This window comes from Nomascus leucogenys, chromosome 10 (genome assembly GCF_006542625.1).
Source record: "Nomascus leucogenys isolate Asia chromosome 10, Asia_NLE_v1, whole genome shotgun sequence".
Classification (NCBI taxonomy): Eukaryota; Metazoa; Chordata; class Mammalia; order Primates; family Hylobatidae; genus Nomascus; species Nomascus leucogenys.
In genome coordinates this window covers 53,267,292-53,293,919 of record NC_044390.1, presented here as the reverse complement: position 1 = coordinate 53,293,919, position 26,628 = coordinate 53,267,292, and the positions used below count along the sequence as shown (strand labels likewise).

Below are 26,628 nucleotides of genomic sequence, written 5' to 3'. Positions count from 1 at the left end.
ATCAGTGAGGGTGGGGCAGAAACAAATCACAATGGTGGAATGTCAACAGTTAAGGCTATTTTCACTTCTTTTGTGGTGGAATGTCATCAGTTAAGGCAGGGCAGGGCATTTTCAATTCTTTTGTGATGCTTTGGTTACTTCAGGCCACCTGGGCATATATGTGCAAGTCACAGGGGATGCGATGGCTTGGCTTTCAGGGTTTCACCATGTTGGCCTGGATGGTCTCGATTTCCTGACCTCATGATCTGCCCGCCTCGGCCCCGCAAAGTGCTAGGATTACAGGCTTGAGCCACCGCGCCCGGCCTTGATTTTTATTTATTTATTTGTTTATTTATCTGTTTTTTGAGACGGAATCTCTCTCTGTCGCCCAGGCTGGAGTGAAGTGGCGCGATCTCGGCTCACTGCAACCTTCTCCTCCCGGGCTCAAGCGATTTTCCCCCTCAGCCTCCCAAGTAGCTGGGATTACAGGCGCCCGCCACTACACCCAGCTAATTTTTGTATTTTTAGTAGAGATGGGGTTTCACCATGTTGGCCAGACTGGTCTTGAATGGATCTCAAGAGACCCATCCACCTCGGCCCCCCAAAGTGCTGGGATTACAGGCGTGAGACACCGCGCCCCCCCCCGGATCTCCCCTTTTCCAACCGGGTTTCCAGGAGGATGCCTGACCAGGGTGGAAGGAGAAAGAACTTGGTGCCCAACCCACTCTCCTGGCGAGGGCAGGAGGTACGCGCCAGCAGGCAACAGGTGCCTGTGTAGCCGCCGCAGTATCACAGCCCCATGGGGAGGGACAGGCCCAGCCTGCACAGCGGAGAGGGAGCGAGAGGACTGTCCGGGGGTTACATGGGGACGGGTGGAGAAACGCTGGACCCAGCAGGAGCGGCCAGTGCAGGGTAGGCCAGATGGGGCCACCAGGGGGCAGCAGAGGCTGGCGAGAAGCACTCGAAAGCACCTTTTTTTTTTTTTTTTTTTTTTTTTGGAGACGGGGTCTTACTGTGCTGCCCAGCCCAGGCTGGAGTGCCCTGCAGTTCTCGACCACAGCTCGTTGCAGCCTCGACCTTCCACGCTCAAGCGATCCTCCCACTTCAGCCTCCTGAGTAGCTGGGATTACAGGCATGTGCCACCACGCCTCACTAATTTTTGTATTTTTCGTACAGACAGGGTCTCACTATGTTGCTCAGGGTAGTCTCAAATTCTGGGACTCAAATGATCCTCCCACTTCAGCCTCCCAAAGTGCTGGGATTACAGGCATAAGCCATCACGCCTGGCCTCTGACGCTGTTTCATTCAACCCCCAGGATTTCAGATTCCACCAGCTTATGGAGAAGGGAAGCAAGTTTGAGATGCGTGGTCACCCAGAAAGTTGGAGGCTGAGCTGAGACTTGAACCCAGAGACCAGAACCTCCAGAGGTCAAAGTCCTTCTGGGTCCCCCAGAGAAGGGCCCTGAGATGACAGCTCCTTGGTTCTCATGATAGCGTGACCCCCCGCAGTAGACTTTCTCCCACGCCCAACCTTGGTTTCCTCATCTATATGATAGGGACAAGCCAGACCCTACCTCCCTGGTGGTCATGGTCTCCACTTATTCGGGTTCATAACCTTAAAAGCCCCCTGCACCACCTCAGTGGTCCATTTATGCCTGGCACAGGGCCAACTCTCAGGGCATATCTGCAAAGGAACCAATGAATGAATGAATGGAGAAATGAATAAAGGAATAAATGAATGGGGCACTTATCATGTACCAGGCTTTTGTTACCACGTCCCATTTATTCCTCTGAGGCAGGGTCTATTTTATCCTTGTTACAGATGGGGAAACTAAGGCCCAGAGAAGAGCAAAGTCTTCCCCAAGTATGTACCACTCAGGACTTGAGCTCTGAATGTCTCCCACCCAGCTTAGCCCAAGAGCAGGGTTCAGTGATGCCCACTCCCTAAGGCTCTAGAGAAAGGGGGTAGGCCCACATGCCAGTTTGGGGGTGGTAAAGCCAGGTAAGTTTTCTTTATGGGTCCCCTGAAACCATGAAAGTGAACCCCAGTTCTGCATGAAAGTGAGCTCCCCATAGCTCAAGGTATTCAAGCACAATGCGGCTTTGAGTGCTGAAGCAGGCTGTGCGGCCTTGGATAAGTGACATGCCCTCTCTGAGCCTCAATTTCCCCACCTGTCAACAGCAGACAGTGACAGTTGTGACCAGCGGATCACAGTGCATGGGGATGGGTGGGTGCATGGGGATGGAGGGGCATTTGGGAGGCCTCCCCGATACCACCCCCTGCAGCCACCCAGGTAGCCTGTCCGGGCCTGTCTGTCCCAGTCCAGGGCTGAAAGGGTGCGGGTCCTGCCCGCCCCAGGTCTGGAGGCGGAGTCGCGGTGACCTGGGAGCCCAATAAATCTGCAACCCACAATCACGAGCTGCTCCCGTAAGCCCCAAGGCGACCTCCAGCTGTCAGCGCTGAGCACAGCACCCAGGGAGAGGGACAGACAGCCGACTACATGGGACAGCGGAACCCAGAGTGAGAGGCGAGGTGGCAGGACAGACAGACAGCAGGGGCAGACGCAGAGACAGAGAGCGGGGACAGGGAGGCCGACACGGACATCGACAACCCATAGATTCCTAACCCAGGGAGCCCCGGCCCCTCTCGCCGCTTCCCATCCCAGACGGAGCGGGGACAGGCTGCCGAGCATCCTCCCACCCGCCCGCCCCGTCCTGCCTCCTCGGCCCCTGCCAGCTTCCCCCGCTTGAGCACGCAGGGCGTCCGAGGACGCGCTGGGCCTCCGCACCCGCCCTCATGGAGGCCGTGGAGACCGCGGAACGGCCCACCTTCGGAGCCTGGGACTACGGGGTCTTTGCCCTCATGCTCCTGGTGTCCACTGGCATCGGGTTGTGGGTCGGGCTGGCTCGGGGCGGGCAGCGCAGCGCTGAGGACTTCTTCACCGGGGGCCGGCGCCTGGCGGCCCTGCCGGTGGGCCTGTCGCTGTCTGCCAGCTTCATGTCGGCCGTGCAGGTGCTGGGCGTGCCGTCGGAGGCCTATCGCTATGGCCTCAAGTTCCTCTGGATGTGCCTGGGCCAGCTTCTGAACTCGGTCCTCACCGCCCTGCTCTTCATGCCCGTCTTCTACCGCCTGGGCCTCACCAGCACCTACGAGGTACCGGACAGAGGCCTGGGGGTAGGACCCGCCCCACTGGCAGTGCTGGGACCCCGTGTGGGGGAGGCCCTGGGGCTTTGAGCCGCTGCACAGGAGGACGCGGACGGCACCTCGGTGCTTTAACGGAGGGGGCCCCTAGGCAGACACGTGGGGAGGGTTCTAGGAAGAGGCCCCAGGCGCCCGGAGAGGGGCAGGAAGGAGGAAGAGAGAGCCTGGCGTCCTGCTTCTTAGGTGGAAGCGCTTGCGGGGCGGGGCCCGGCTCGAACAGGTGTGTACTCACGGGTGGACACACACCTGCCCCCCACCTGCCCGGGCATGCAGACCCACGTGTGCGCGCTAGAGGGGACTGCTGACGGCTCCGGGGTTCGAAACCCGGCTTCACTGCTTTCTTCTATCTTGGGCAAGGGGCGTGCCTCTCTGTTTGGGTTTCCCAGCTGTCCAATGGACGAATTACAGGACCTCCCTCCAGGGGAGAGGGTAAAGCGATTAAAATCGTGACCGGGGCCGGGCGCGGTGGCTCATTCCTGTAATCCCAGCACTTTGGGAGGCCGAGGCGCGCGGACCATTTGAGGTCAGGAGTTAGAGACTAGCCTGGCCAACATGGTGAAACCCCGTCTCTACTAAAAATGCAAAAATTAGCCGGATGTGGTAGTGGGCACCTGTAATCCCAGCTACTTGGGAGGCTGAGACAGGAGAATTGCTTGAACCCGGGAGGTTGCAGTGAGCCGATATCGCGTCACTGCACTCCAGCCTGGGCGACAGAGCGAGACTCCTGTCTCAAAGGAAAAAAAAATATTGTGGCAGGGCGCGGTTGCTCACGCCTGTAATCCCAGTACTTTGGGAGGCCGAGGTGGGTGGATCACGATGTCAGGAGTTCAAGACCAGCCTGGCTAACATGGTGAAACCCCGTCTCTACTAAAAATACAAAAATTAGCCGGGCATGGTCTCGCGCGCCTGTAATCCCAGCTACTCAGGAGGCTGAGGCCGGAGAATTGCTTGAACCTGGGAGGCGGAGGTTGCAGTGAGCCAAGGTCGTGCCACTGCACCCCAGCCTGGGCGACAGAGCGAGACTCCGTTCCCCCCACCAAAAAAAAATCGTGACAGGTATATCCTAGGCAGCCAACACCATTGGCTCCGGGCACTGTCTACACTGTGCGCTTGCGGGCCACGTCGGTGTCAGTTGAGCGGTGGCTGACCAGGAGCCCGCGCCCATCAGGCGCAAGTGGGAGGGCGCGTGCACACGCATGGACCAGTCCTCCAGGTCCACGGGGTACGCACAGGCACGGGATGGCACCTGTGCACGGACGTGTGCGTGCGGCGGGGCTTCCACGTGCAAGAATCTGGCGAGCCCGGTTGGCTTCCGGAGGGAGGGGACCACCTAGAGAGCAGGCGAGGGACCCCAGAGGCCTCGGCTCCCGGGTAAGGACTGTCCAGGTGACCTCGAGTCCCTCCTTGCAGTACCTGGAGATGCGCTTCAGCCGCGCAGTGCGGCTCTGCGGGACTTTGCAGTACATTGTAGCCACGGTGAGTGGCCTCGGCCCCGCCCTCAGCTCAGGGCCCCGCGAGCATCAGCCTTCACTGGCCCCGCCCCCACCAGGCGAGACCCCGACCAGACCCCGCCCCATGCTCCCGTTCTGACCCCGCCCCCACCAGTCCCCTCCCACACCACAGCCGGCCTGACCCCGCCTGCACTCTGCAAGACCCGGCCTATCTGCCCCGCCCATATGCTGGGACCACCCTTCTCCCTCCTCTCCCCATCCCCAACTCGCCCAGACGCCCTCCCTGCTCACCCGCCCCACACTCTGTCTACAGATGCTGTACACCGGCATCGTAATCTACGCACCGGCCCTCATCCTGAACCAAGGTGTGACTCTGGGAGATTAGGGAAGCGTGTCTGGGAAGAGAAAGGGAGGGAGAGGAGAACCCCAGACTAAGTTTGCGCCACGCCCGGGGCCTAACAGGGGGACCTCTTTTTGCATAGTGACCGGGCTGGACATCTGGGCGTCGCTCCTGTCCACCGGAATTATCTGCACCTTCTACACGGCTGTGGTAAGTGGCCCTGGGAACCCACTCCATACTGGGGATCGGGCCCACTGTGTCTCTTGTGGGGAGACTCTGGGCTTGCCCCTTTCTCCCGAGGAAGGCTCTGTCCCAGCTGGGACCCAGAGTCCTCATCTTTATAGTGAAAAGTGATCTGAAAAGCTTATTGCTGAGAATCTAGAGGTATGGTAGCTTCAGGCATGGCTGGATCCAGGTTTCCACCTCTTCTGGCTTCCTGTCCAGCAGGAAGTGAGCTCCTGCTTCATCCTGGGGCTGGCTGAGGTCCCAGGGAAGGCTACCTTTGGCTGGCTGAGGTCTGACCTTGATGCGATATTATCATCATAGTGATAATAATAGTAATGGCGGCCGGGCGCGGTGGCTCACGTCTGTAATCCCAGCACTTTGGGAGGCAGAGGCAGGCGGATCACCTGAGGTCAGGAGTTCGAGACCAGCCTGGCCAACATGGTGAAACCCCGTCTCTACTAAGAATACAAAAATTATCTGGGCACAGTGGCACGCGCCTGTAATCCTAGCCTCTCGGGAGGCTGAGGCAAGAGAATCGCTTGAACCCGGACGGTGGAGGTTGCAGTGCGTGGAGATTGCACCATTGCACTCCAGCCTGGGCGACAGAGCAAGACTCCATCTCAAAAAAATGTAATAATAATAGTAATGGCAGCAATCACTCACTGACACTCGTATATGTCAAGTCATGTTCCAAATCTTTTTCACTTTTTTTTTTTTTTTTTTTTTTTGAGACGGAGTCTCACTCTGTCGCCCAGGCTGGAGTGCAGTGGCGCAATCTCGGCTCACTGCAAGCTCCGCCTCCCGGGTTCACGCCATTCTCCTGCCTCAGCCTCTCCGTGTAGCTGGGACTACAGGCGCCCGCCACCACGCCCGGCTAGTTTTTTGTATTTTTCAGTAGAGACGGGGTTTCACCGTGGTCTCGATCTCCTGACCTCGTGATCCGCCCGCCTCGGCCTCCCAAAGTGCTGGGATTACAAGCGTGAGCCACCGCGCCCGGCCCTTTTTCACTTATTAACTTGTTTAATTCTACTGGGCAGAGTGGCTCATACCTGTAATCCCAGCACTTTGAGAGGCCAAGGTGGGAGGATCACTTGAGGCCAGGGGTTCGAGGCCAGCCTAGGCAACATAGCGAGACCCCCGCCCCCGCATCTCTACAAAAAAAAATTTTTTAATTAGTCGGGCATGGTGGCACCTGCTGTAGTTCCATCTACTCCAGAGGCTGAGGCATGAGGATCACTTGAGCCTAAGAGTTCCAGGCTGCAGTGAGCTGTGATCACACCACTGCACTCCAGCCTGGGCAACAGACCGAAACCTTTTCTTTAAAAATAAAATAACTAACTTAATTCTTACAACAACACAGTAAGAAGGTATTATTATTAATCCCACTTTAGAGAGGAGGAAACTGAGGCATAGAAGGGCATCAGTCCCAGGCACCACTGAAGACCAGGTCCCCCATCTAACCGCCCCTCTCCCTCTCTCTGTCCCATGCTGCAGGGTGGCATGAAGGCTGTGGTCTGGACTGATGTGTTCCAGGTCGTGGTGATGCTAAGTGGCTTCTGGGTTGTCCTGGCACGCAGTGTCATGCTTGTGGGCGGGCCCCGCCAGGTGCTCACGCTGGCCCAGAACCACTCCCGGATCAACCTGATGGAGTGAGTGAAAATGCAGAGGATACTCCAGCAGGATGGGGCTGGGACCGGTGCGGTGGCTCACGCGTGTAATCCCAGCACTTTGGGAGGCCGAGGCGGGCGGATCACGAGGTCAGGAGATCGAGACCACGGTGAAACCCCGTCTCTACTAAAAATACAAAAAACTAGCCGGGCGTGGTGGCGGGCGCCTGTAGTCCCAGCTACTCGGAGAGGCTGAGGCAGGAGAATGGCGTGAACCCGGGAGGCGGAGCTTGCAGTGAGCCGAGATCGCGCCACTGCACTCCAGCCTGGGCGACAGAGTGAGACTCTGTCTCAAAAAAAAAAAAAAAAAAAAAAAAAAAAAAAAAAATTAGCTGGGCGTGGTGGTGTGCACCTGTGGTCCCAGGTAGTCGAGAGGCTGAGGCTGGAGGATTGCTTGAGCCCGGTAGGTGGAGGCTGCAGCAAGCTGAGATCACACTACTGCACTCCAGCCTGGATGACAGAGCTAGACCCTGTCTCAAAAAAAAAAAAAAAAAAAAAAAAAAAAGGCTGGGCACGGTGGCTCATGCCTGTAATTCCAGCACTTTGGGAGGCCAAGGCGGGGGGATCACCTGAGGTCGGGAGTTTGCGACCAGCATGACTGACATCGAGAAACCCCGTCTCTACTAAAGAATAAGAATTAGGCCGGGTGCGGTGGCTCACGCCTGTAATCCCAGCACTTTGGGAGGCCAAGGCGGGCGGATCACGAGGTCAAGAGATCGAGACCATCCTGGCCAACTTGGTGAAAGTCTGTCTTTACTAAAAATACAAAAATTAGCCAGGTGTGCTGGCGGGCGCCTGTAATCCCAGCTACTCAGGGGGCTGAGGCAGGAGAATTGCTTGAACCCAGGAGGCAGAGGTTGCAGTGAGCCGAGATGGCGCCACTGCACTCCAGCCTAGAGACAGACTCCGTCCTCCCCTCCCCCCTCAAAAAAAATAAGAATTAGCAGGGCGTGGTGGCGCATGCCTGTAATTCCAGCTACTCGGGGAGGCTGAGGCAGGAGAATCACTTGAACCCAGGAGGCGGAGGTTGCAGTGAGCCGAGATCACACCATTGCACTCCAGCCTGGGCAACAAGAGCGAAACTCCGTCTTTAAAAAAAAAAGAGGATGGGGCTGGGCTGCCTTTGTGCCCTGGGATGGTAGAAATCAGCCAATGCCTCCTGCTCCAGGAGGCCCTCGCTGCTCTCTGCTCCTCCCTTCAGACCAGACTGGGGGCTAAAGCCACTCTGAACTCTCAGCTGGGCAAAGAAAGAATGGTTTTTAAATGCATGGATAGATGACTCAGTAAACAAATGTGAATTTTCAATCTGGCAAATGCCTATGCATACGTCAAACCCACTCCATTTATTTTTTATTTTTTAATTTAATTCATTTTTTTTTTTTTTTTTTTTTGAGATGGAGTCTCGCTCTGTCACCCAGGCTGGAGTGCAATGGCACGATCTCAGCTCACTGCAACCTCCGCCTCCTGGGTTGAAGTGATTCTCCTGCCTCAGCCTCCCAAGTAGCTGGGATTACAGGCACCTGCCATTATTCCCAGCTAATTTTTGTATTTTTATAGAGACGGGGTTTCACCATGTTGGCCAGGCTGGCCTTGAACTGTGACCTCAGGTGATCCATCTGCCTTGGGCCCCAAAGTGCTGGGATTACAGGCATGAGCCACTGCGCCCGGCCAACAAAACCCACTCCAAATATCCCCTATAAGGTCCAGAAACGCTGTCTGGGGCCCTTGGGAGGGTGAAGTCAACGTGCCATCTCCAAGTGGCTAACTTGCCCTGTCCCCACCCAGCTTTAACCCTGACCCGAGGAGCCGCTATACATTCTGGACTTTTGTGGTGGGTGGCACACTGGTGTGGCTCTCCATGTATGGCGTGAACCAGGCGCAGGTGCAGCGCTACGTGGCTTGCCGCACAGAGAAGCAGGCCAAGCTGTGAGTGTTTGGGGGAGCAAGGTGGGGGTTTCTGGGACATGCTGCCCCCCTCCACCAGCCTGAGGCTGTCCCCTGAGCCTGAGGCCGCCTCTTCCCCCAGGGCCCTGCTCATCAACCAGGTGGGCCTGTTCCTGATCGTGTCCAGCGCTGCCTGCTGTGGCATCGTCATGTTTGTGTTCTACACTGACTGCGACCCTCTCCTCCTGGGGCGCATCTCTGCCCCAGACCAGGTGAGTCCCACCCAGGCTCTTGGTTGGTTCTGCACTCCCTCACTACCTTGGTGGGATTGAGGTCGAAGAACATTCCTAGCAGAGGGAATGGCCTGTACAAAGGCCAAGAAGCAGGAAAAGAACTGAGAGGAGGCCAGGTGCGGCAGCTCATGCCCATAATCCCAGCACTTTAGGAGGCTGAGGTAGGTGGATCACCTGAGGTCAGGAGTTTGAGACCAGTCTGGCTAACATGGTGAAACCCCGTCTCTACTAAAAATATAAAAATTAGCCAGGCGTGGTGGCACGCACCTATAGTCCCAGCTAATCGGGAGGCTGAGGCAGGAGAATTGCTTGAACCTGGGAGGCGGAGGTTGCGATGAGGGGAGATCGTGCCACTACACTCCAGCTTGGATGACAGAGTGAGACTCTGTCTCAAAAAAAAAAAAAAAAAAAAAAAAGAGCTCAGAGGAGGATCTGCAAGGAATGGGGAAGGTGAGTCTGGGAGGCAATGGACTGCCCTCAGTAGTTGTGAGCAGACAAGGGCCATTTTCAGTTCTAGAGTTCCAGAGAGTTCCAAAGATTCCCTGGGAGATGCTCAAGAGGAGATGAAACCATGACCCAGGCCGGGCATGCTGGCTCAGGCCTATAATCCCAGCACTTTTGGAGGCCGAGACAGGCAGATCACTTGAAGTTAGAAGTTCAAAACCAACCTGGCCAACATGATGAAACCTCCTTTCCACTAAAAATACAAAAATTAGCAAGGCCTGGTGATGCATGCCTATAATCCCAGCTACCCGGGAGGCTGAGGCAGGAGAATAGCTTGAACCCGGGAGGTGGAGGTTGCAGTGAGCAGAGATCGCACCATTGCACTCCAGCCTGGGTGACAGAGACCATCTCAAAACAAAACAAAACAAAACAAAAATCAAAAACAGGGCCAGGCGCGGTGGCTCACGCCTGTAATCTCAGCACTTTGGGAGCCTGAGGTGGAGGGATCACCTGAGGTCGGGAGTTGGAGACCATCCTGACCAACATGGAAAAACCCCATCCCTACTGAAAAATACAAAATTAGCCACATGTGGTGGCGCATGCCTGTAATCCCAGCTACTCGGGAGGCTGAGGCAGGAGAATCGCTTGAACCCAGGAGGCGGAGGTTGCGGTGAGCCGAGATGGTGCCATTGCACTTCAGCCTGGGCGACGAGAGAGAAACTCCGTCTCAAACAAAAATAAAAACAAAACAAAACAAGCCCACAAAAACAAAAACAAAAACTGTAATCCAGCAGGAACTAATCATGTTGGTGATAATAATGACCAGCTCCGGTCTCCCATGTCCCAAGTGTCTACTCTGTGCCTCATGCTGTTCCCTTCACCAGCAGTTAGTTCCCCATCTAATCTTTCTTCTGAGAAAGGCAGGGCGATCACAGCTCCCACTTTACAGATGAGGAAACTGAGGCTCGGGGGGAAGTAACTACCTGAGGTCAATGGGCAAGTCGGGGGGGGGGCGGTGCCAGGACCCATGCCTAGGTCACACCCCAAGTAGAGTTCTGACCATGGGGTTCAGAGTTAGCAGAGGGTACGCAGGACCACCCCATCTGCAGTCCTCCCTGGAGGTCAGATCCGGGACTGCTGGACTGTGTAACTTTAGGGAGAGACTGTACCTCTCTGCCTCACAGTCTTCATCAGTAAAGTGGGGATGACACAGGTCCCTGCTTCACAGGGATACCAGGGCTCAGCACACAATGGGGCTCAGTGACAGTTCTCAGATTCATGCAGTTGATCAACAAATGAACATTACAGCCTGAGGAACATAGGGAGACCCCATCTTTACACAATTATTGTTATTGTTATTATTTTTTTGAGACAGAGTCTCACTCTGTTGCCCAGGCTGGAGTGCAGTGTGCAACCTCAGCTCACTGCAACCTGTGCCTCCCAGGATCAAGCCATTTTCTTGCCTCAGCCCCCGAGTAGCTGGGATTACAGGCATGCGCCACCATGCCCAGCTAATTTTTTTGTATTTTTTGTAGAGGTGGGGTTTTGCCATGTTGGTCAGGCTGGTCTCAAACTCGTGACCTCAGGTGATCCACCTGCCTCAGCCTCTGAAAGTGCTGGGATTACAGGCGTGAGCCACTGTGCCCGGCCTTTCTTTCTTTTTTTTTTTTTTTTTTTGAGACGGAGTCTCGCTCTGTCGCCCAGGCTGGAGTGCAGTGGCGCGATCTCAGCTCACTGCAAGCTCCGCCTCCCGGGTTCACGCCATTCTCCTGCCTCAGCCTCTCCAAGTAGCTGGGACTACAGGCGCCCGCCACCACGCCCGGCTAATTTTTTTTTGTATTTTTAGTAGAGACAGGGTTTCACCGTGGTCTCGATCTCCTGACCTCGTGATCCGCCCGCCTCGGCCTCCCAAAGTGCTGGGATTACAAGCGTGAGCCACCGCGCCCGGCCTTTCTTTCTTTTCTTTTCTTTTTTTTTTTTTTTTTTGAGACAGAGTTTGGCTCTGTTGTTCAGGCTGGAGTGCAGTGGCGCGATCTCCTCTCACTGCAACCTCTGCCTCTCAGATTCAGGCGATTCCTCTGCCTCAGCCTCCCAAGTAGCTGGGACTACAGGTGCCAACCACCACAACCAGCTAATTTCTGTATTTTGGGTAGAAATGAGGTTTCACCATGTTGGCCAGGCTGGTCTTGAACTCCTGAGCTCAAGTGATCCACCCGCCTCAGCCTCCCAAAGTGTTGGGATTACAGGCATGAATCACCATGCCTGGCCAGACCCCTATCTTTACACAAAAATTTTAAAAAATTAGCCAGGCATGGTGGCGCACCCCTGTGGTCTCAGCTACTGGGGGGCTGAGGCAAGAAGATCGCTTGAGCCCAGGAGTTTTAGGCTGCAGGGAGCCACAATCGTGGCACTGCACTCCAGCCTGGGCAACAGAGCAGGATCTTCTCTCAAAACAAAACAAAACAAAAACCACAAACAAAAACTAAATGCATATTAAATGCCGACTCTAAGTCCTGTCTGTCCTGGGTGCTGGGGACGTGCAGGGTCAGGACAGATAGATGCACCTGCCCTTGGGGTGCCGCTTTCTGGGAGGCTGACCCCCAGTTCTCCCCAGTACATGCCTCTGCTGGTGCTGGACATCTTCGAAGATCTGCCTGGAGTCCCCGGTCTTTTCCTGGCCTGTGCTTACAGTGGCACCCTCAGGTGAGCACCCGTGCTTGTTCATGGAGCATTATTTCAGCCCCTGGGAGCCTCCTCATCCCGGCCTGCCATCCCCCTGGGGCATGGAATGTTCTGGACCTGTCCATCAGTCCCAGTTCCTGCTTGATCCCTAGAAGACAGCCCAGATAGGCGCTGGCAGAGAGCATGCCCTGGGCACAGGGACCCCAACTGCAGGGGTTTACCTTCTTATCCCCTGTCAGGGCCACACCTGACTCTCCTCTCTTCTTCCTTCTTTCCTTCCTTCCTCCCCAGACAAATATTTATTGAACATCTACCATGTGGCAGGTACTGTTGTTCTTTTTTTTTTTTTTTTTTTTCCAGACGGAGTCTTGCTCTGTCACCCAGGCTGGAGTGCAGTAGTGCCATGGTGCCATCTCAGCTCACTGCAACCTCCGCCTCCTGGGTTCAAGCGATTCTCCTGCCTCAGCCTCCCAAGTAGCTGGGATTACAGGTGCACGCCACCACGGCCGGCTAATTTTTGTATTTTTAGTAGAGACGGGGTTTCGCCATGTTGGCCAGGCTGGTCTTGAACTCCTGACCTCAGGTGATCTGCATGCTTCAGCCTCGCAAAGTGCTGAGATTGCAGGCGTAAGCCAGCATGCCCAGCCCAAGTACTGTTGTTCTAAACCCTGGGGCACAGCCACGACCAAGCAGTCCCCTGCTTCTGCCCTCCAAGGCCACACACTCAGGTGGTTTCCACTCTTCCGGGACTTCTGGTCACATGCCCTCACTGTCCCTTTTGCAAATCTCCCACATGTGACTGCAGTCCCTCTGGAACCAGAACCTGCCTGTCTGTCCCGCCTGCCCTTGGTCACAGGTGTCCTTGTTCCTGTGGGGATGTCTCAGGTCTTTGGGGAGGGGAGGGGTGGATATCTCCTTCACCTTTGCAGGACTGGATTACCCCCACCTCTGCCCTCAGGCTGGGTGAGGTCTGGCAGGCCAGATGGTGTGGACGGTCTCTCCATATGGCCTGAGGACCCCCCACTGTCTTCCTCACACAGCACAGCATCCACCAGCATCAATGCCATGGCTGCAGTCACTGTAGAAGACCTCATCAAACCTCGGCTGCAGAGCCTGGCACCCAGGAAACTCGTGATTATCTCCAAGGGGCTCTGTGAGTTTCAGGGAGACCTGGGTGGGAGGCCAGGGCAGTCCCTCCCCATTGACCGTGCCACCCCCATCCACTACAGCACTCATCTACGGATCGGCCTGTCTCACTGTGGCAGCTCTGTCCTCACTGCTCGGAGGAGGTGTCCTCCAGGTGAGACCCCCACCTGCCCCCTGCCCTGGTCTCCCTGAGAGGTGGGGGCATCTTTGCCATTAAATTGAGGCTCAGAGAGGTCACATGTGTCAGTGGCAGAACTTACTACTTTTTTTTTTTTTTTTTGAGATGGGGTCTCACTGTATTGTCCCAGGTTGGAGTGCAGAGGCCCGATCATAGCTCACTGCAACCTCCAACTCCTGGGTTCAAGCCATCCTTCCACCTCAACCTCCCAAGTAGCTGGAGTTACAGGTGTGTGCCACCATGCCTGGCTAATTTTTTTTTTCTTTTTTATTTTTTTTTTGAGATGGAGTATCGCTGTGTTGCCCAGGCTGGAGTGCAGTGGCATGATCTCAGCTCACTGCAACCTCCACCCTCTGGGTTCAAGCAATTCTGCCTCAGCCTCCGGAGTAGCTGGGATTACAGGTGCACACCACCATGCCTGTCTAATATTTTTGTATTCTTTTTTTTCTTGAGATGGAGTCTTGCTCTGTTGCCCAGGCTGGGGTGCAGTGGTGTGATCTCGGCTCACTGTAAGCTCTGCCTCCTGGGTTCACGCCATTCTCCTGCCTCAGACTCCCGAGTAGCTGGGACTACAGGCGCCTGCCACCATGCCTGACTAATTTTTTGTATTTTTAGTAGAGACAGGGTTTCACCGTGTTAGCCAGGATGGTCTCAATCTCCTGACCTCGTGATCCACCTGCCTTGGCCTCCCAAAGTGCTGGGATTACAGGCGTGAGCCACCAAATCTGGCTTATATTTTTGTATTTTTATTAGAGATGCGATTTCACCATGTTGGCCAGTCTGGTCTCGAACTCCTGACCTCAAGTGATCCACCCGCCTCTGCCTCCCAAAATGTTGGGATTACAGGTGTGAGCCACCACACCTGGCCTGGCTAATTTTAAAACTTTTTTTAGAGACAGGGTCTCGCTTCATACCTAGGCTTGTCTTGAACTCCTGACCTCAAGCAACCATCCGCCTCAGCATTCCCAAATCGCTGAGATTAAGAACTAGGTTCTATTTGATGCCAGAGGCCATCAGGGGACTTTTTTGCAGCTGGCTGGCTTGGGGCGGGGGAACTGGGAAGTGGGGGGTGGCGACAGAAAGGGCCTCCCTACGGAGGTTGCAATGAGCCGAGATCGCGCCACTGCACTCCAACCTGGGCAGCAAATTAAAAAAAGAAGAAGAAGAAAGGGCCTCCCTGGCTTGAGGGTGGGACTGCCACCCCCAAGAGAGAATCAGTATCTTTGCCTCCAACCCAAGGGAGATAGGCAGGAACGAGTGAGGGGGTCCTCTCCCCTTTAGGGAAACTGAGACACAGAGGAGTCCTTGAGACCCACAGTGGAGTTTCTGAGGTCTCGCTTTCCCAGCGGGTAAACTGAGGCTCAGAGGGGTGGGAGGGCTCCGCCCTCAGCCCCACTTCCACCTACTGTCCCAGGGCTCCTTCACCGTCATGGGAGTCATCAGCGGCCCCCTGCTGGGAGCCTTCATCTTGGGAATGTTCCTGCCGGCCTGCAACACCCCGGTGAGTGGGGGCGGGGGCGAGGGGCGGGGCGGGAGCGGGGCCGGACAGGCCCCTCCTCTTCCCTGAAGCCGGCTCTGCCCCCAGGGCGTCCTTTCGGGACTGGGCGCGGGCTTGGCGCTGTCGCTGTGGGTGGCCTTGGGCGCCACGCTGTACCCACCCAGCGAGCAGACCATGAGGGTCCTGCCGTCGTCAGCTGCCGGCTGCGTGGCTCTCTCAGTCAACGCCTCTGGCCTCCTGGACCCGGCTCTCCTCCCTGCTAACGACTCCAGCAGGGCCCCCAGGTGAGCCGACTTGAGGGTGGTGGGGGGAGGACCCGAGCCCGGGATGGTGTGATCTTGAAGGGAAACTTACTTGCCCTGCACTCGGTATAAGTAAGCCTGACTAGTAAAATGCGTTCCTGGTGGAGGGAACAGTAGGTGCAAAGGCCCTGAGGCCACAATCAGGTTAGTCCCAGTCCAACTGCACTGAGGTTAGGGTGCATTTAATGGGAGGAGAGATGGGTGGGAGATATGGTGCAGCCAGAGGAAGGTAGTACTTTTTTTGTTTTGTTTTTCTGAGACAGAGCCTCGCTCTGTTGTCCAGGCTGGAGTGCAGTGGTGCAGTCTCAGCTTACTGCAGCTTCAACCTCTCAGGCTCAAGTGATCCTCCCAGTTTGAGGGAGGCCCAGAATTTGGTTTGGTTCTATTTTTTATTGAGATAAACTAGCCATTTAAAAGTGGCATTTAGGCCAGGCAGACACAGTGGCTCACACCTGTAATCCCAGCACTTTGGGAGGCTGAGGCAGGTGGATCACCTGAGGTCAGGAGTTCAAGAACAGCTTGATCAACATGGGGAAACCCCTGTCTCTACTAAAAATACAATACTTAGCCAAGCGTGGTGGCAGGCGCCTGTAATCCCAGCTACTTGGGAGGCTGAGGCAGGAGAATCGCTTGAACCCAGGAGGTGGAGGTTGCAGTGAGCTGAGATTGCACCACTGTATTCCAGCCTGGGCAACAAAAATGAAACTCCATCCCAAATAAATAAATAAATAAAAGTGGCATTTAGTATATTTGTGCAACCATCACCACTATCTAACTCAAGAACGTTTCCTGGCCGGGCGCGGTGGCTCACGCTTGTAATCCCAGCACTTTGGGAGGCCGAGGCGGGCGGATCACGAGGTCAGGAGATCGAGACCACGGTGAAACCCCGTCTCTACTAAAAATACAAAAAATTAGCCGGGCGTGGTGGCGGGCGCCTGTAGTCCCAGCTACACGGAGAGGCTGAGGCAGGAGAATGGCGTGAACCTGGGAGGCGGAGCTTGCAGTGAGCCGAGATTGTGCCACTGCACTCCAGCCTGGGTGACAGAGCGAGACTCCGTCTCAAAAAAAAAAAAAAAAAAAAAAGAACGTTTCCTTTTTTTTTTTTTCTAATTTTGTATTTTTAGTAGAGACGGGGTTTCACCATGTTGGCCAGGCTGGTCTCGAACTCCTGACCTCAGGTGATCTGCTCACCTCAGCCTCCCAAAATGCTGGGATTACAGGTGTGAGCCACCGTGCCTGGCCCCAAAAACATTTTCTTTTCTTTTCTTTTTTTTTTTTTTTTTGAGACAGGGTCTTGCTCTGTTGCCCAGGCCGGAGTCCAGTGGCACGATCATAGCTCACTGCTGCCTCAACCTCCTGGGCTCGACGAATCTTCCTACCTCAGCCCCCCTAGTTGCTGGGACCACAGGCTCACACCGTCATGTCCTGCTAGTTTTTATTTTTATTTTTTATAGAGACAGGGTCTGGCTATGTTGCCGCTGGTCTGGAATTCCTGAGCTCAAGCAATCTGCCCTCCTCAGCCTTGCAAAGTGCTGGGATTACAGGTGTGAGCACCCAGCCAACCAAGAATATTTTCTGTTTTTTTTTTTTTTGGTTTTTGGGTGGGTTTTTTTGCTTTTTGTTTTTCTGGTTTTTCGGAGACAGGGTCTCACTCTAACACCCAGGCTGGAGTGCAATGGCACAATCGCAGCTCACTGCACCTTGACCTCCAGACTCCGATGATCCTCCTGCCTCAGCCTCCCAAGTAGCTGGGACTATAGGCGTGCACCACCATGCTGGGCTAAATTTTTTGTATTTTTTATAGAGATGAGTTTTTGCCATGTTGCCCAGGCTGGTCTCGAAGTACTGGGCTCAAGTGATCTGCCTGCCTCTGCCTCCCAAAGTGCTGGGGTTACAGGTGCGAGGCACTGTTCCTGGCCATAAGAACATTTTTATCACCCCAGAAAGAAGCCCTGTCCCCATCAGCAGTCACTTCCCACTTCCCCCTTCTCCCCAGCTCCTAGCAAGCACGAATCCACTTTCTGTTTCAATGAATTTGCCTGTTCTGGGCATTTCATGTAAATGGAATCATAAAATATGTGATCTTTTGTGTCTTAGCATAATACATATATAGTTTTTGAGACGGGGTTTCACTTCGTCGCCCAGGCTGGAGTGCAGTGGCGTGATCTCAGCTCACTGCAACCTCTGCCTCCCAGGTTCAAGCAATTCTCCTGTCTCAGCCTCCTGAGTAGCTAGGGTCACAGGCATATGCCACCACGCTTGGGTAATTTTTGTATTTTTAGTAGTGATGGGGTTTCACCATATTGATCAGGCTGGTCTTGAACTCCTGACCTCAGGAGATCCACACACCTTGGCCTTTCAAAGTATTGGGATTACAGCAGAGTACAGTGGAGCCACTGCACTCCAGTCTGGGTAACAGAGTGAGACTCCACCAAAAACAAACAAACAAAACCAAAAACATTTGTGAACAAGTTTTGGTATGGACATATGTTTTAATTTCTCTCGGTATGTACCTATGAGTGGAATTGCTGGATCATATGGTAATTCTTTAACTTTTTTTTTTTTTTAATGGAGTCTTGCTCTGTCGCCCAGTCTGGAGTGCAGTGGTGTGATCTCCGCTCACTGCAACCTCCGCCTCCTGAGTTCAAGCGATTCTCCTGCTTCAGCGTCCCTAGTAGCTGGGACTACAGGCGCATGCAACCACGCCTGGCTAATTTTTATATTTTTAGTAAAGAAGCGGTTTCACCATGTTGGTCAGGGTGGTCTCAAACCCCTGACCCCAGATGACCCGCCTGCCTCGGCCTCCCAGAGTGTTAGGATTACAGGCCTGAGCCACCACGCCTGGCCTATGTTTAATTTTTTGAGGAACTACCAGACTTTTTCCACAGCGGCCACATCATTTTACATTCCCACCAGCAACATATGAGGATTCTAACTTCTCCACGTCCTCGCCAATACTCATTATTCTCCATCCTAGTGGGTGTGAAGTGATACCTCACTGTGGTTTTGATTTGCATTTCCCTGATGAATAATGATGTTGAGCATCTTTTCATGTGTTGAGCATCTTTTCATTGGCCATTTGTGCATCTTCTTTGGAGAAATGTCTATTCAAACCCTTTGCCCATCCAGCCTGAGTAACATAGAAAGACCCCATCTCTATAAAAATAAAAATGAAAAAATTAGCTGGGCATGGTGGTGCACACTTGTAGTCCCAGCTCCTTGGGAGGCTGAGGCAAAGAGGATCGCTTGAGCCTGGGGAGCCAAGGCTGCAGTGAGGCATGATCCCACCACTGCAATCCATCCTGGGCAACAGAGCAAGACCCTGTCTCAAATTAAAAAAACAAAACAAAACAAAACACGCTTCGCCCATTTTTAAATTGGGTGATTTGTCTTTTTATTGTTGAGAGTTATAATTTACATATTTCTATATCTTTATATATTCTGGGTACAAGCCCCTGATCAGATGTATAATTTGCATGTGATATTTTCTCCCATTCTGTAGGTTGTCTTCATTCTCTCGATAGAATCCTTTGATGCACAGAAGTTTTTAATTCTCTTTTTTGGTGGGGGGATGGAGTCTCACTCTGTCACCCAGGCTGGAGTGCAGTGGTGCGATTTCAGCTCACTGCAACCTGCACCTCCCAGGTTCAAGGGATTCTCCCACCTCAGCCTTCTGAGTAGCTGTGACTACAGATGCATACCACCATGCCAGGCTAATTTTTGTATTTTTAGTAGAGATGGGGTTTCACAATGTTAGCCAGCCTGGTTTCAAACTCCTGACCTCAGCCTGCCTCAGCCTCCCAAAGTGCTAGGATTACAGGCATGAGCCACCATGCCTAGCCAGAAGTTTTTATTTATTTATTTATTTTTTATTTTTGAGACGGAGTCTCACTCCATTGCCCAGGCTGGAGTGCAATGGTGTGATCTCAGCTCACTGCAAGCTCCGCCTCCCGGGTTCATGCCATTCTCCTGCCTCAGCCTCCCGAGTAGCTGGGACTACAGGCACCTGCCATCAGGCCTGGCTAATTTTTTTTTATTTTTTTATTTTTAGTAGAGACAGGGTTTCACTGTGTTAGCCAGGATGGTCTCAATCTCCTGACCTGGTGATCCACCTGCCTCGGCCTCCCAAAGTGCTGGGATTAGAGGCATGAGCCACCACGCCCAGCCAGTTTTTAATTTTTGATGAAGTCCAATTGATTTATTTTTTTCTTTGGTGGCTTTTGCTTTTGGTGTCATATCTAAGAAACAATTGCAGTCATGAAGATTCCCACCTATGTTTTCTTCTGAGAGTTTAATTTGGTTTGATTTTGAGGGTGACAGGCAGCCACAGAGGGTGATGGGCAGCAGCAGGTGATCTGAGTTACATTTTAGTAATGTGCCCTCTGGCTGTGTGTGGAGGACATCTAGGGTGGGGATGGGATACCTGGAGGGAAGGAACATTGGCTACTGCACAGATCTGGACAGACAGTAATGGAGGTCTGTGCTAGGCCATGGCAGCTGGGGGAAGGAAGCAGGGAGTGAGGTGGGAACAGCTTTTGAGTGCAGGCAGGGGATAAAAGGGGAGGTTCAAGTCTGTCTCTCCCAACCTGCAGCTCAGGAATGGACGCCAGCCGACCCGCCTTAGCTGACAGCTTCTATGCCATCTCCTATCTCTATTACGGTGCCCTGGGCACGCTGACCACTGTGCTGTGCGGAGCCCTCATCAGCTGCCTGACAGGTAGGTAAACAGAGCATGTGGCCTCAGAGGTCACCCCATTCATCTCTCTGCCTTAAGGCTCCACCCAGCAGGGAGGAGAGAAAGGACGCTCCCATTGGCCGAACTGCCACTGTGTGCTGTTTACTTACACCTTATTATTATTATTATCATCATCATCATCATTTTTGAGATAGAGTCTCACTCTGTCACCCAGGCTGGAGTGCAGTGGTGTGATCTCAGTTCACTGCAACCTCCACCTCCCAGATTCAAGCGATTCTCATGTCACAGCCTCCCGAGTAGCTGGGATTAGAAGTGTGTGCCACCATGCCTGGCTAATTTTGCATTTTTAATAGAGACAGAGTTTCGCCATGTGTCTCGAACTCCTGGACTCAAGTGATCCACCCACCTCGGCCTCCCAAAGTTCTGGGATTTTAGGTGTGAACCACTGCACCTGGGCTGTACCTATTTTTTTAAAAGGAAAAAAAAGTTTGTGAGGAAAAAAGAAGTGTGTGTGTATATATATACATACATACACACTTTTATGTATATATATACATAAAAGAAATTATGAATAGATATTAAAAATTATGAATATATATAAAAGAAAGTGTATATATATACATATATGTGTGTGTGTGTGTGTGTGTATATATACATATAGTTTCTTTCTTTTTTTTTTTTGAGACGGAGTCTCGCTCTGTCCAGGCTGGAGTGCAGTGGCGTGATCTCAGCTCACGGCAAGCCCTGACTCCCAGGTTCACGCCATTCTCCTGCCTCAGCCTCCCAAGTAGCTGAGACTACAGGCACCCGCCACCATGCCCAGCTAATTTTTTTTGGTATTTTTAGTAGAGTCAGGGTTTCACCGTGTTAGCCAGGATGGTCTCGATCTCCTGACCTCATGATCCACCCGCCTTAGCCTCCCAAAGTGCTGGGATTACAGGTGTGAGCCACCGCACCCGGCTATAGTTTCTTTTAAAGGGACGGGGTCGACTGGGTGCGGTGGCTCACGCCTGTAATCCCAGCACCTTGGGAGGCTGAGGCGGGTGGATCACCTGAGGTCAGGAGTTTGAGACCAGCCCAGCCAACATGGTGAAACCCCGTCTCTACTAAAAATACAAAAAAACTAGCTGGGCATAGTGGCAGGGGCCTGTAATCCCAGCTACTTGGGAGGCTGAGGTAAGGGAATCTCTTGATCCTGGGAGATGGAGGTTGCAGTGAGCCAAGATCGTGTCACTGCACTCCAGCCTGGGCGAAAGAGTGAGACTCCATCTAAAAGAAGGAAGGAAGGAAGGAAGGAAGGAAGGAAGGAAGGAAGGGAGGGAGGGAGGGAGGGAGGGAGGGAGGAATGGAAGGGAAGGAAGGGAAGGAAGGAAGGAAGGAAGGAAGGAAGGGAAGGAAGGAAGGAAAGAGAAAGAAAGAGAGAGAAAGAGAGAAAGAAAGAAAAGAGACGAGTCTCACTGTTACCCAGACTGGAGTGCAGTGGCACGATCATGGCTTACTGCAACCTTGAACTCCTGAGCTGAAAGCAATCCTCCCACCTCATCCTCCCGAGTAGCTGAGACTACAGGCGCGTGACAATGTGCCCGGCTCACATTTACACCCTTTAAAGCTATGTCGTTTTCTTGACAACCCTGCACCTCTCAGAGCTTGCCCTATTTTGCAGAGGCAGAAACGGAGGCATCGCCTGCAACTCCTCTCCCCCACAAGATTAAGTCCTCAGTAGAGGATATGGGATGGGGCGGGTGGCGCTATCCCTGGTGCTGAAATATCTTCTAAAGCTGCCGGTGACTCCGCACTTGTTAGGGAATTCTAAATTCCACGGAAAAGTAGAAGCAGACGAAGAGGGGAAAATCAGTAGTGATAACAGTACCTGCTTACACTTCTTGAGTCTCATACTTCACATTCATCAGGCCTTTATCGAGTCCTCCTCTGTGCTGGGCGCTATTTTAGGCACTGGGGATGCAGCAGTGAATGGAACCGTGTGCTGGACCCTCCCAGCCATCCATTAATGTCTTTTGTTTTGTTTTGTTTTGTTTTTTTGAGATGGAGTTTCACTCTGGTCTCCCAGGCTGGAGTGCAATGGTGTGATATTGGCCCACTGCAACCTCTGACTTCTGGGTTCAAGCAATTCTCTTACCTCAGCCTCCCGAGTAGCTGGGATTACAGGCGCTTACCCCCATGCCTGGCTAATTTTTGTATTTTTAGTAGAAATGGGGTTTTGCCATGTTGGCCAGGCTAGTCTCGACCTCCTGACATCAAGTGATCCCCTCCCTCGGTCTTCCAAAGTGCTGGGATTACAGGCGTGAGCCACCGTGCCCAACCTCCATTGATGTTTTTGTTTTGTTTTGTTTTGTTTTGTTTTAGAAACAGGGTCTCACTCTGTCACCAAGCTGGAGTGCAGTGGCACAATGACGGCTCACTGCAGCCTCGACCTCTTGGGCTCAAGCAATCCCCCTGCCTCAGCCTCCCAAGTAGCTGAGACTAGAGGCACGCACCACCATGCCTGGCTAATGTTTTAATATTTTGTAGAGATGGGGTCTCGCTGTGTTGCCTGGGCTGGTCTCCAACTACTGGGCAACTCTAAGCAATCCTATTGCCTTAGACTCCCAAAGTGCGATTATGAGCCACCATGCCTGGCCTCACTGATGTTTTATTACAACTTCACTGTGTAGATGAGGAAACTGAGGCTCAGAGGCTTGCCAGGTCCCTCAGTGGGACTGGAGCCTGTTAGACTTCATAGACCAGGGATCTCCTTTCTCCTTCCCAGGGCCTGGTCTCCAACCCCCATGACCCCTCCACTAAATGCCTGGATTTCTCCATTTCTCCCCGCCTTTCAGGCCCCACCAAGCGCAGCACCCTGGCCCCGGGATTGTTGTGGTGGGACCTTGCACGGCAGACAGCATCAGTGGCCCCCAAGGAAGAAGTGGCCATCCTGGATGACAACTTGGTCAAGGTCAGTCTTAGGCTGGATTCCCAGAGCTAGAGGCAGCCAAGTGGCTTTGGGGCATGACCATAGCTCAGGGGAGGGACATGGTACATCAGCACCTTTCTCCATCTCTCATTATCTCCAGTCAAAAGACTATTGGGAGCTGATTCATCCTCAACAGTTTTTATCTCCCTTCACAAGGACTGAACAGAGTTTAATACTCTTCCTTTTTGTTTGTTTGTTTTTTGAGACAGAGTCTCTCTCTGTTGCCCAGGCTGGAGTGCAGTGGTGCAACCTCGGCTCGCTGCAACCTCCACATCCCGAGTTCAAGTGATTCTCCTGCCTCAGCCTCCTGAGTAGTTGCTACTACAGGTGCATGCCACCGCACCCAGCTAATTTTTGTGTTTTTAGTAGAGATGGGGTTTCACCATGTTGCTCCGGCTGGTCTCGAACTCCTGACCTCAGATGATCCACCCACCTCAGAACCCCAAAGTGCTGGGATGACAGGCATGAGCCACCGAACCCGGCCTCATCTTCAAGTTTTTATTATCTCCCTTCATAAGAACTGAACAAAGTTGAATACTATTCCTTTTTGTCGTTATCTGTTTTCACAGTGACTTCCAATCTTTGGCAGGTGAAACTGGTGTGCCGTTAGGGTATTGATGTAAAGTCTCTTCTTAAAATAAAATTACTTAATTCAAAAGTGAGTCAACTTGGGGAAAAAATCTTACATAAGAAACACAACAGATGGTAAACCGATTTTGGCTAAAACCGCGTGGTTGCTTTGTGAATTCCCAGAGTTTGGAAAATGCTGTCCCTGGGGGACCTGATCCAATGCCTACCCCTGTTTTGGAATCCCTGTTCCATTCTCTCATTTATTGAGCACCTGCTGTGTACCCAGTCCTGCTCTGGGCTATGGTCTGAGACCCCCACCCCACCCTCATCTGGCAGGGGCAGGTGAAAACTAAAAAGAGAAATATGTAGGGTCTGTCTCAGTATATGATAGGCATTCAAAAGATAATACAACCAGATGCTGTCAGGCCGGGCACGGTAGCTCATGCCTGTAATCCCAGCACTTTGGGAGGTTGAGGCGGGCAGATCGCTTGAGGCCAGGAGTTCAAGACCAGCCTGTCGAATATGGCGAAACCCCGTCTCTACTAAAAATACAAAAATTAGCCGGGCATGGTGGCATGTGCCTGTAATCCCAGCTACTCGGGAGAATGAGGCAGGAGAATTGAACACCTGAACCCGGGAGGTAGAGGTTGTAGTGAGCTGAGATCGTGCCACTGCATTCCAGCCTGGGTGACAGAGCAAGACTTCGTCAAAAAGGAAGGAAAGCAGGAAGGGAGGGAGGGAGGGAAAAGAAGGAAGGAAAGGAAGGAAAGAGCCGGGCGTGGTGGCGCACCCCTGTAATCCCAGCAGTTTGGGAGACCGAGGCAGGTGGATCACCTGAGGTCAGGAGTTCGAGACCACCCTGGCCAACATGGTGAAACCCCATCTCTACTAAAAATACAAAAAATTACCCGGGTGTGGTGGTGCGTGCCTATAATTCCAGCTATTTGGAAGGCTGAGGCAGGAGAATCAATTGAACCTGGGAGGCGGAGGTTGCAGTGAGCAGAGATTGTGCCATTGCACTCCAGCCTGGGCAACAAGAGCGAGACACTGTCAGAAAGAAAGAAAAGACAGAGAGAGAGAGAGAGAGTGAGAGAGCGAGAGAGCAAGCAAGCAAGCTAAAAAGAAAAACATGTAGGGTCTCAGCATGATAAACATTCAAAGGATAATAAAACCGGATGCTGTGATGGGGAGCAACTTTAGCCAGGGAAGTCAGGGGTGGCCTCTTGGGAGAGGTGACATTGATTGACCCTGAGTTAGCAGAAGAGGAACCAGCCACAGACAGGAACAGCTTTGACTGAGAAGGGGATTGGGAGGGGAGGGGTTTGCCTGAAGGTGTTTAAAGCTCCCTCCAGCTGCCCTAGAGAAGTATTTATCTTTTCTTTCTTTCCTCTTTACGTTTCCTTCCTCTTCTTTTCTTTTTTTCTTTCTCTCTCTTTTTCTTTTTTTTTTTTGTTCTTTATTATTTTATTTTTCTTTTTTTGTTGTCTTTGTTTTATTTGTGTTTTTTTTTTCTTTTTATTTTTTTGAGATAGGGTCTCACTCTATTGCCCAGGCTGGAGTGTAGTGGCATGACCATGGCTCACTGCAGCACCAACCTCCATGGCCCGAGAAATTCTCCCATCTTTCAACCTCCTGAGTAGCTGGGATTATAGACATGCACCACCAAGTCTGGTTAATTTTTTATTTTTGGTAGAGATGGGGTTTCACCCTGTGGGCCAGGCTGGTCTTAAACTCCTGGACTCAAGTGATCTGCCCACCTCGGCCCCCCAAAGTGCTAGGATTACAGGGGTGAGCCACCGTGCCTAGCCAGAAATATTTATTTTCTTGAAGGTGAACGGGCAGAGAAGCAGAGAGAGGAGGGAGGAACTATAGCAGGCATCTAAGAAAGTGTTGATGGCCTGGGCTGTAGGTGACATGTGAGTGGGGAAGAGAAGCACATGGAAATTTTGGAGGTAGAGGGGGCAGGACGGCCCGTGCACTGAGCAAGGGGATAGTGTGCAATTCTGTGCACGCCTCGTCCCGCCAGGTCATCAGTGGCCCATCTGGGAGATGAGCTGACACAGAACAGGGTGGGGACAGGGTCTCTGATGGGGTCTCTTTTTCCCACTTTTCTCCAGGGTCCTGAAGAACTCCCCGCTGGAAGCAAGAAGCCCCCTGGCTTCCTGCCCACCAATGAGGACCGTCTGTTTTTCTTGGGGCAGAAGGAGCTGGAGGGGGCTGGCTCCTGGACCCCCTGTGGTGGACATGATGGTGGTCGAGACCAGCGGGAGACAAACCTCTGAGGACAGGGCCAGCTGCGGGACTGACACCCTGGGATGGAACCTCAAAATGGGCCAAACCCAGGCAACGGGCCCATGGCCTTGGGCTCCGATTGGCTGGATTGCCTTGTATGCAAATGAGTTCAGGACTACAAGACCCTACCCTATGGGGAGGCCCTGCCTCCGGGAGGTCATTTTTTAAATCCAGCCCCTTGCTTCAACTGTCCCTAGTATTAGATACTGCAGCTCCAACGGCTCCCCCAAAATAAGGCTGGGTTTTTCTCCCTCTTTTTTTTTTTTTTTTTTTGTTGAGACAGAGTCGTGCTCTGTCGCCCAGGCTGGAGTGCAGTGGTATGATCTCGGCTCACTGCAACCTCTGCCTCCCAGGCTCAAGCCATTCTCCTGCCTCAGCCTCTTGAGTAGCTGGGATTATAGGTGCCCACCACCATGCCCAGCTAACTTTTTGTATTTTTAGTAGAGACAGGGTTTTGCCATGTTGGTCAGGCTGGTCTCGAACTCCTGACCTCAAGTGATCCACCCACCTCGGCCTCCCAAAGTGCTGGGATTACAGGCGTGAGACACCATGCCCAGCCTGCCGTTTTTCTCAATCTATAATAGAAAGATGTTGGAATCCCTTCTGGACAACATAGGAAACTCCCAGATCTAACATCAGGATCTGAGAAAGACCCCAGCTCTTACCTGAAACGTGTTTAACCTTATCATTTTTGAGACAGAGTTTAGCTCTTGTCGCCCAGGCTGGAGTAAAATGGTGTGATCTTGACTCACTGCAACCTCTGCCTCCCGGATTTAAGCAATTCTCTTGCCTCAGCCTCCCAAGTAGT

General features: G+C 52.9%; 1 protein-coding gene across 1 annotated transcript; it reads left to right on the top strand.

Annotated features, from left to right (window-relative positions):
- The first annotated feature begins 2,429 nt into the window (after positions 1-2,429).
- Positions 2,430-26,044, top strand: SLC5A5 (solute carrier family 5 member 5). The gene is made up of 15 exons (XM_030820446.1): positions 2,430-3,133; positions 4,592-4,657; positions 4,946-4,997; positions 5,115-5,182; positions 6,692-6,846; positions 8,650-8,790; positions 8,891-9,020; positions 12,100-12,188; positions 13,208-13,320; positions 13,397-13,467; positions 14,906-14,992; positions 15,077-15,273; positions 19,884-20,008; positions 22,825-22,940; positions 25,646-26,044. Exons 1-15 carry the CDS (start codon positions 2,777-2,779, stop codon positions 25,808-25,810), a joined length of 1,932 nt encoding a protein of 643 aa, XP_030676306.1. The 5' UTR covers positions 2,430-2,776; the 3' UTR covers positions 25,811-26,044.
- Positions 26,045-26,628: the final 584 nt, after the last annotated feature.

Excerpts from the sequence above, each read along its gene's own strand:
- SLC5A5 (XM_030820446.1), top strand. The coding sequence starts at position 2,777 with ATGGAGGCCGTGGAGACCGCGGAACGGCCCACCTTCGGAGCCTGGGAC. Across the intron at positions 9,021-12,099 it reads GCATCTCTGCCCCAGACCAG|TACATGCCTCTGCTGGTGCT; the intron begins GTGAGTCCCACC and ends AGTTCTCCCCAG. Across the intron at positions 20,009-22,824 it reads CCTCATCAGCTGCCTGACAG|GCCCCACCAAGCGCAGCACC; the intron begins GTAGGTAAACAG and ends CCCGCCTTTCAG.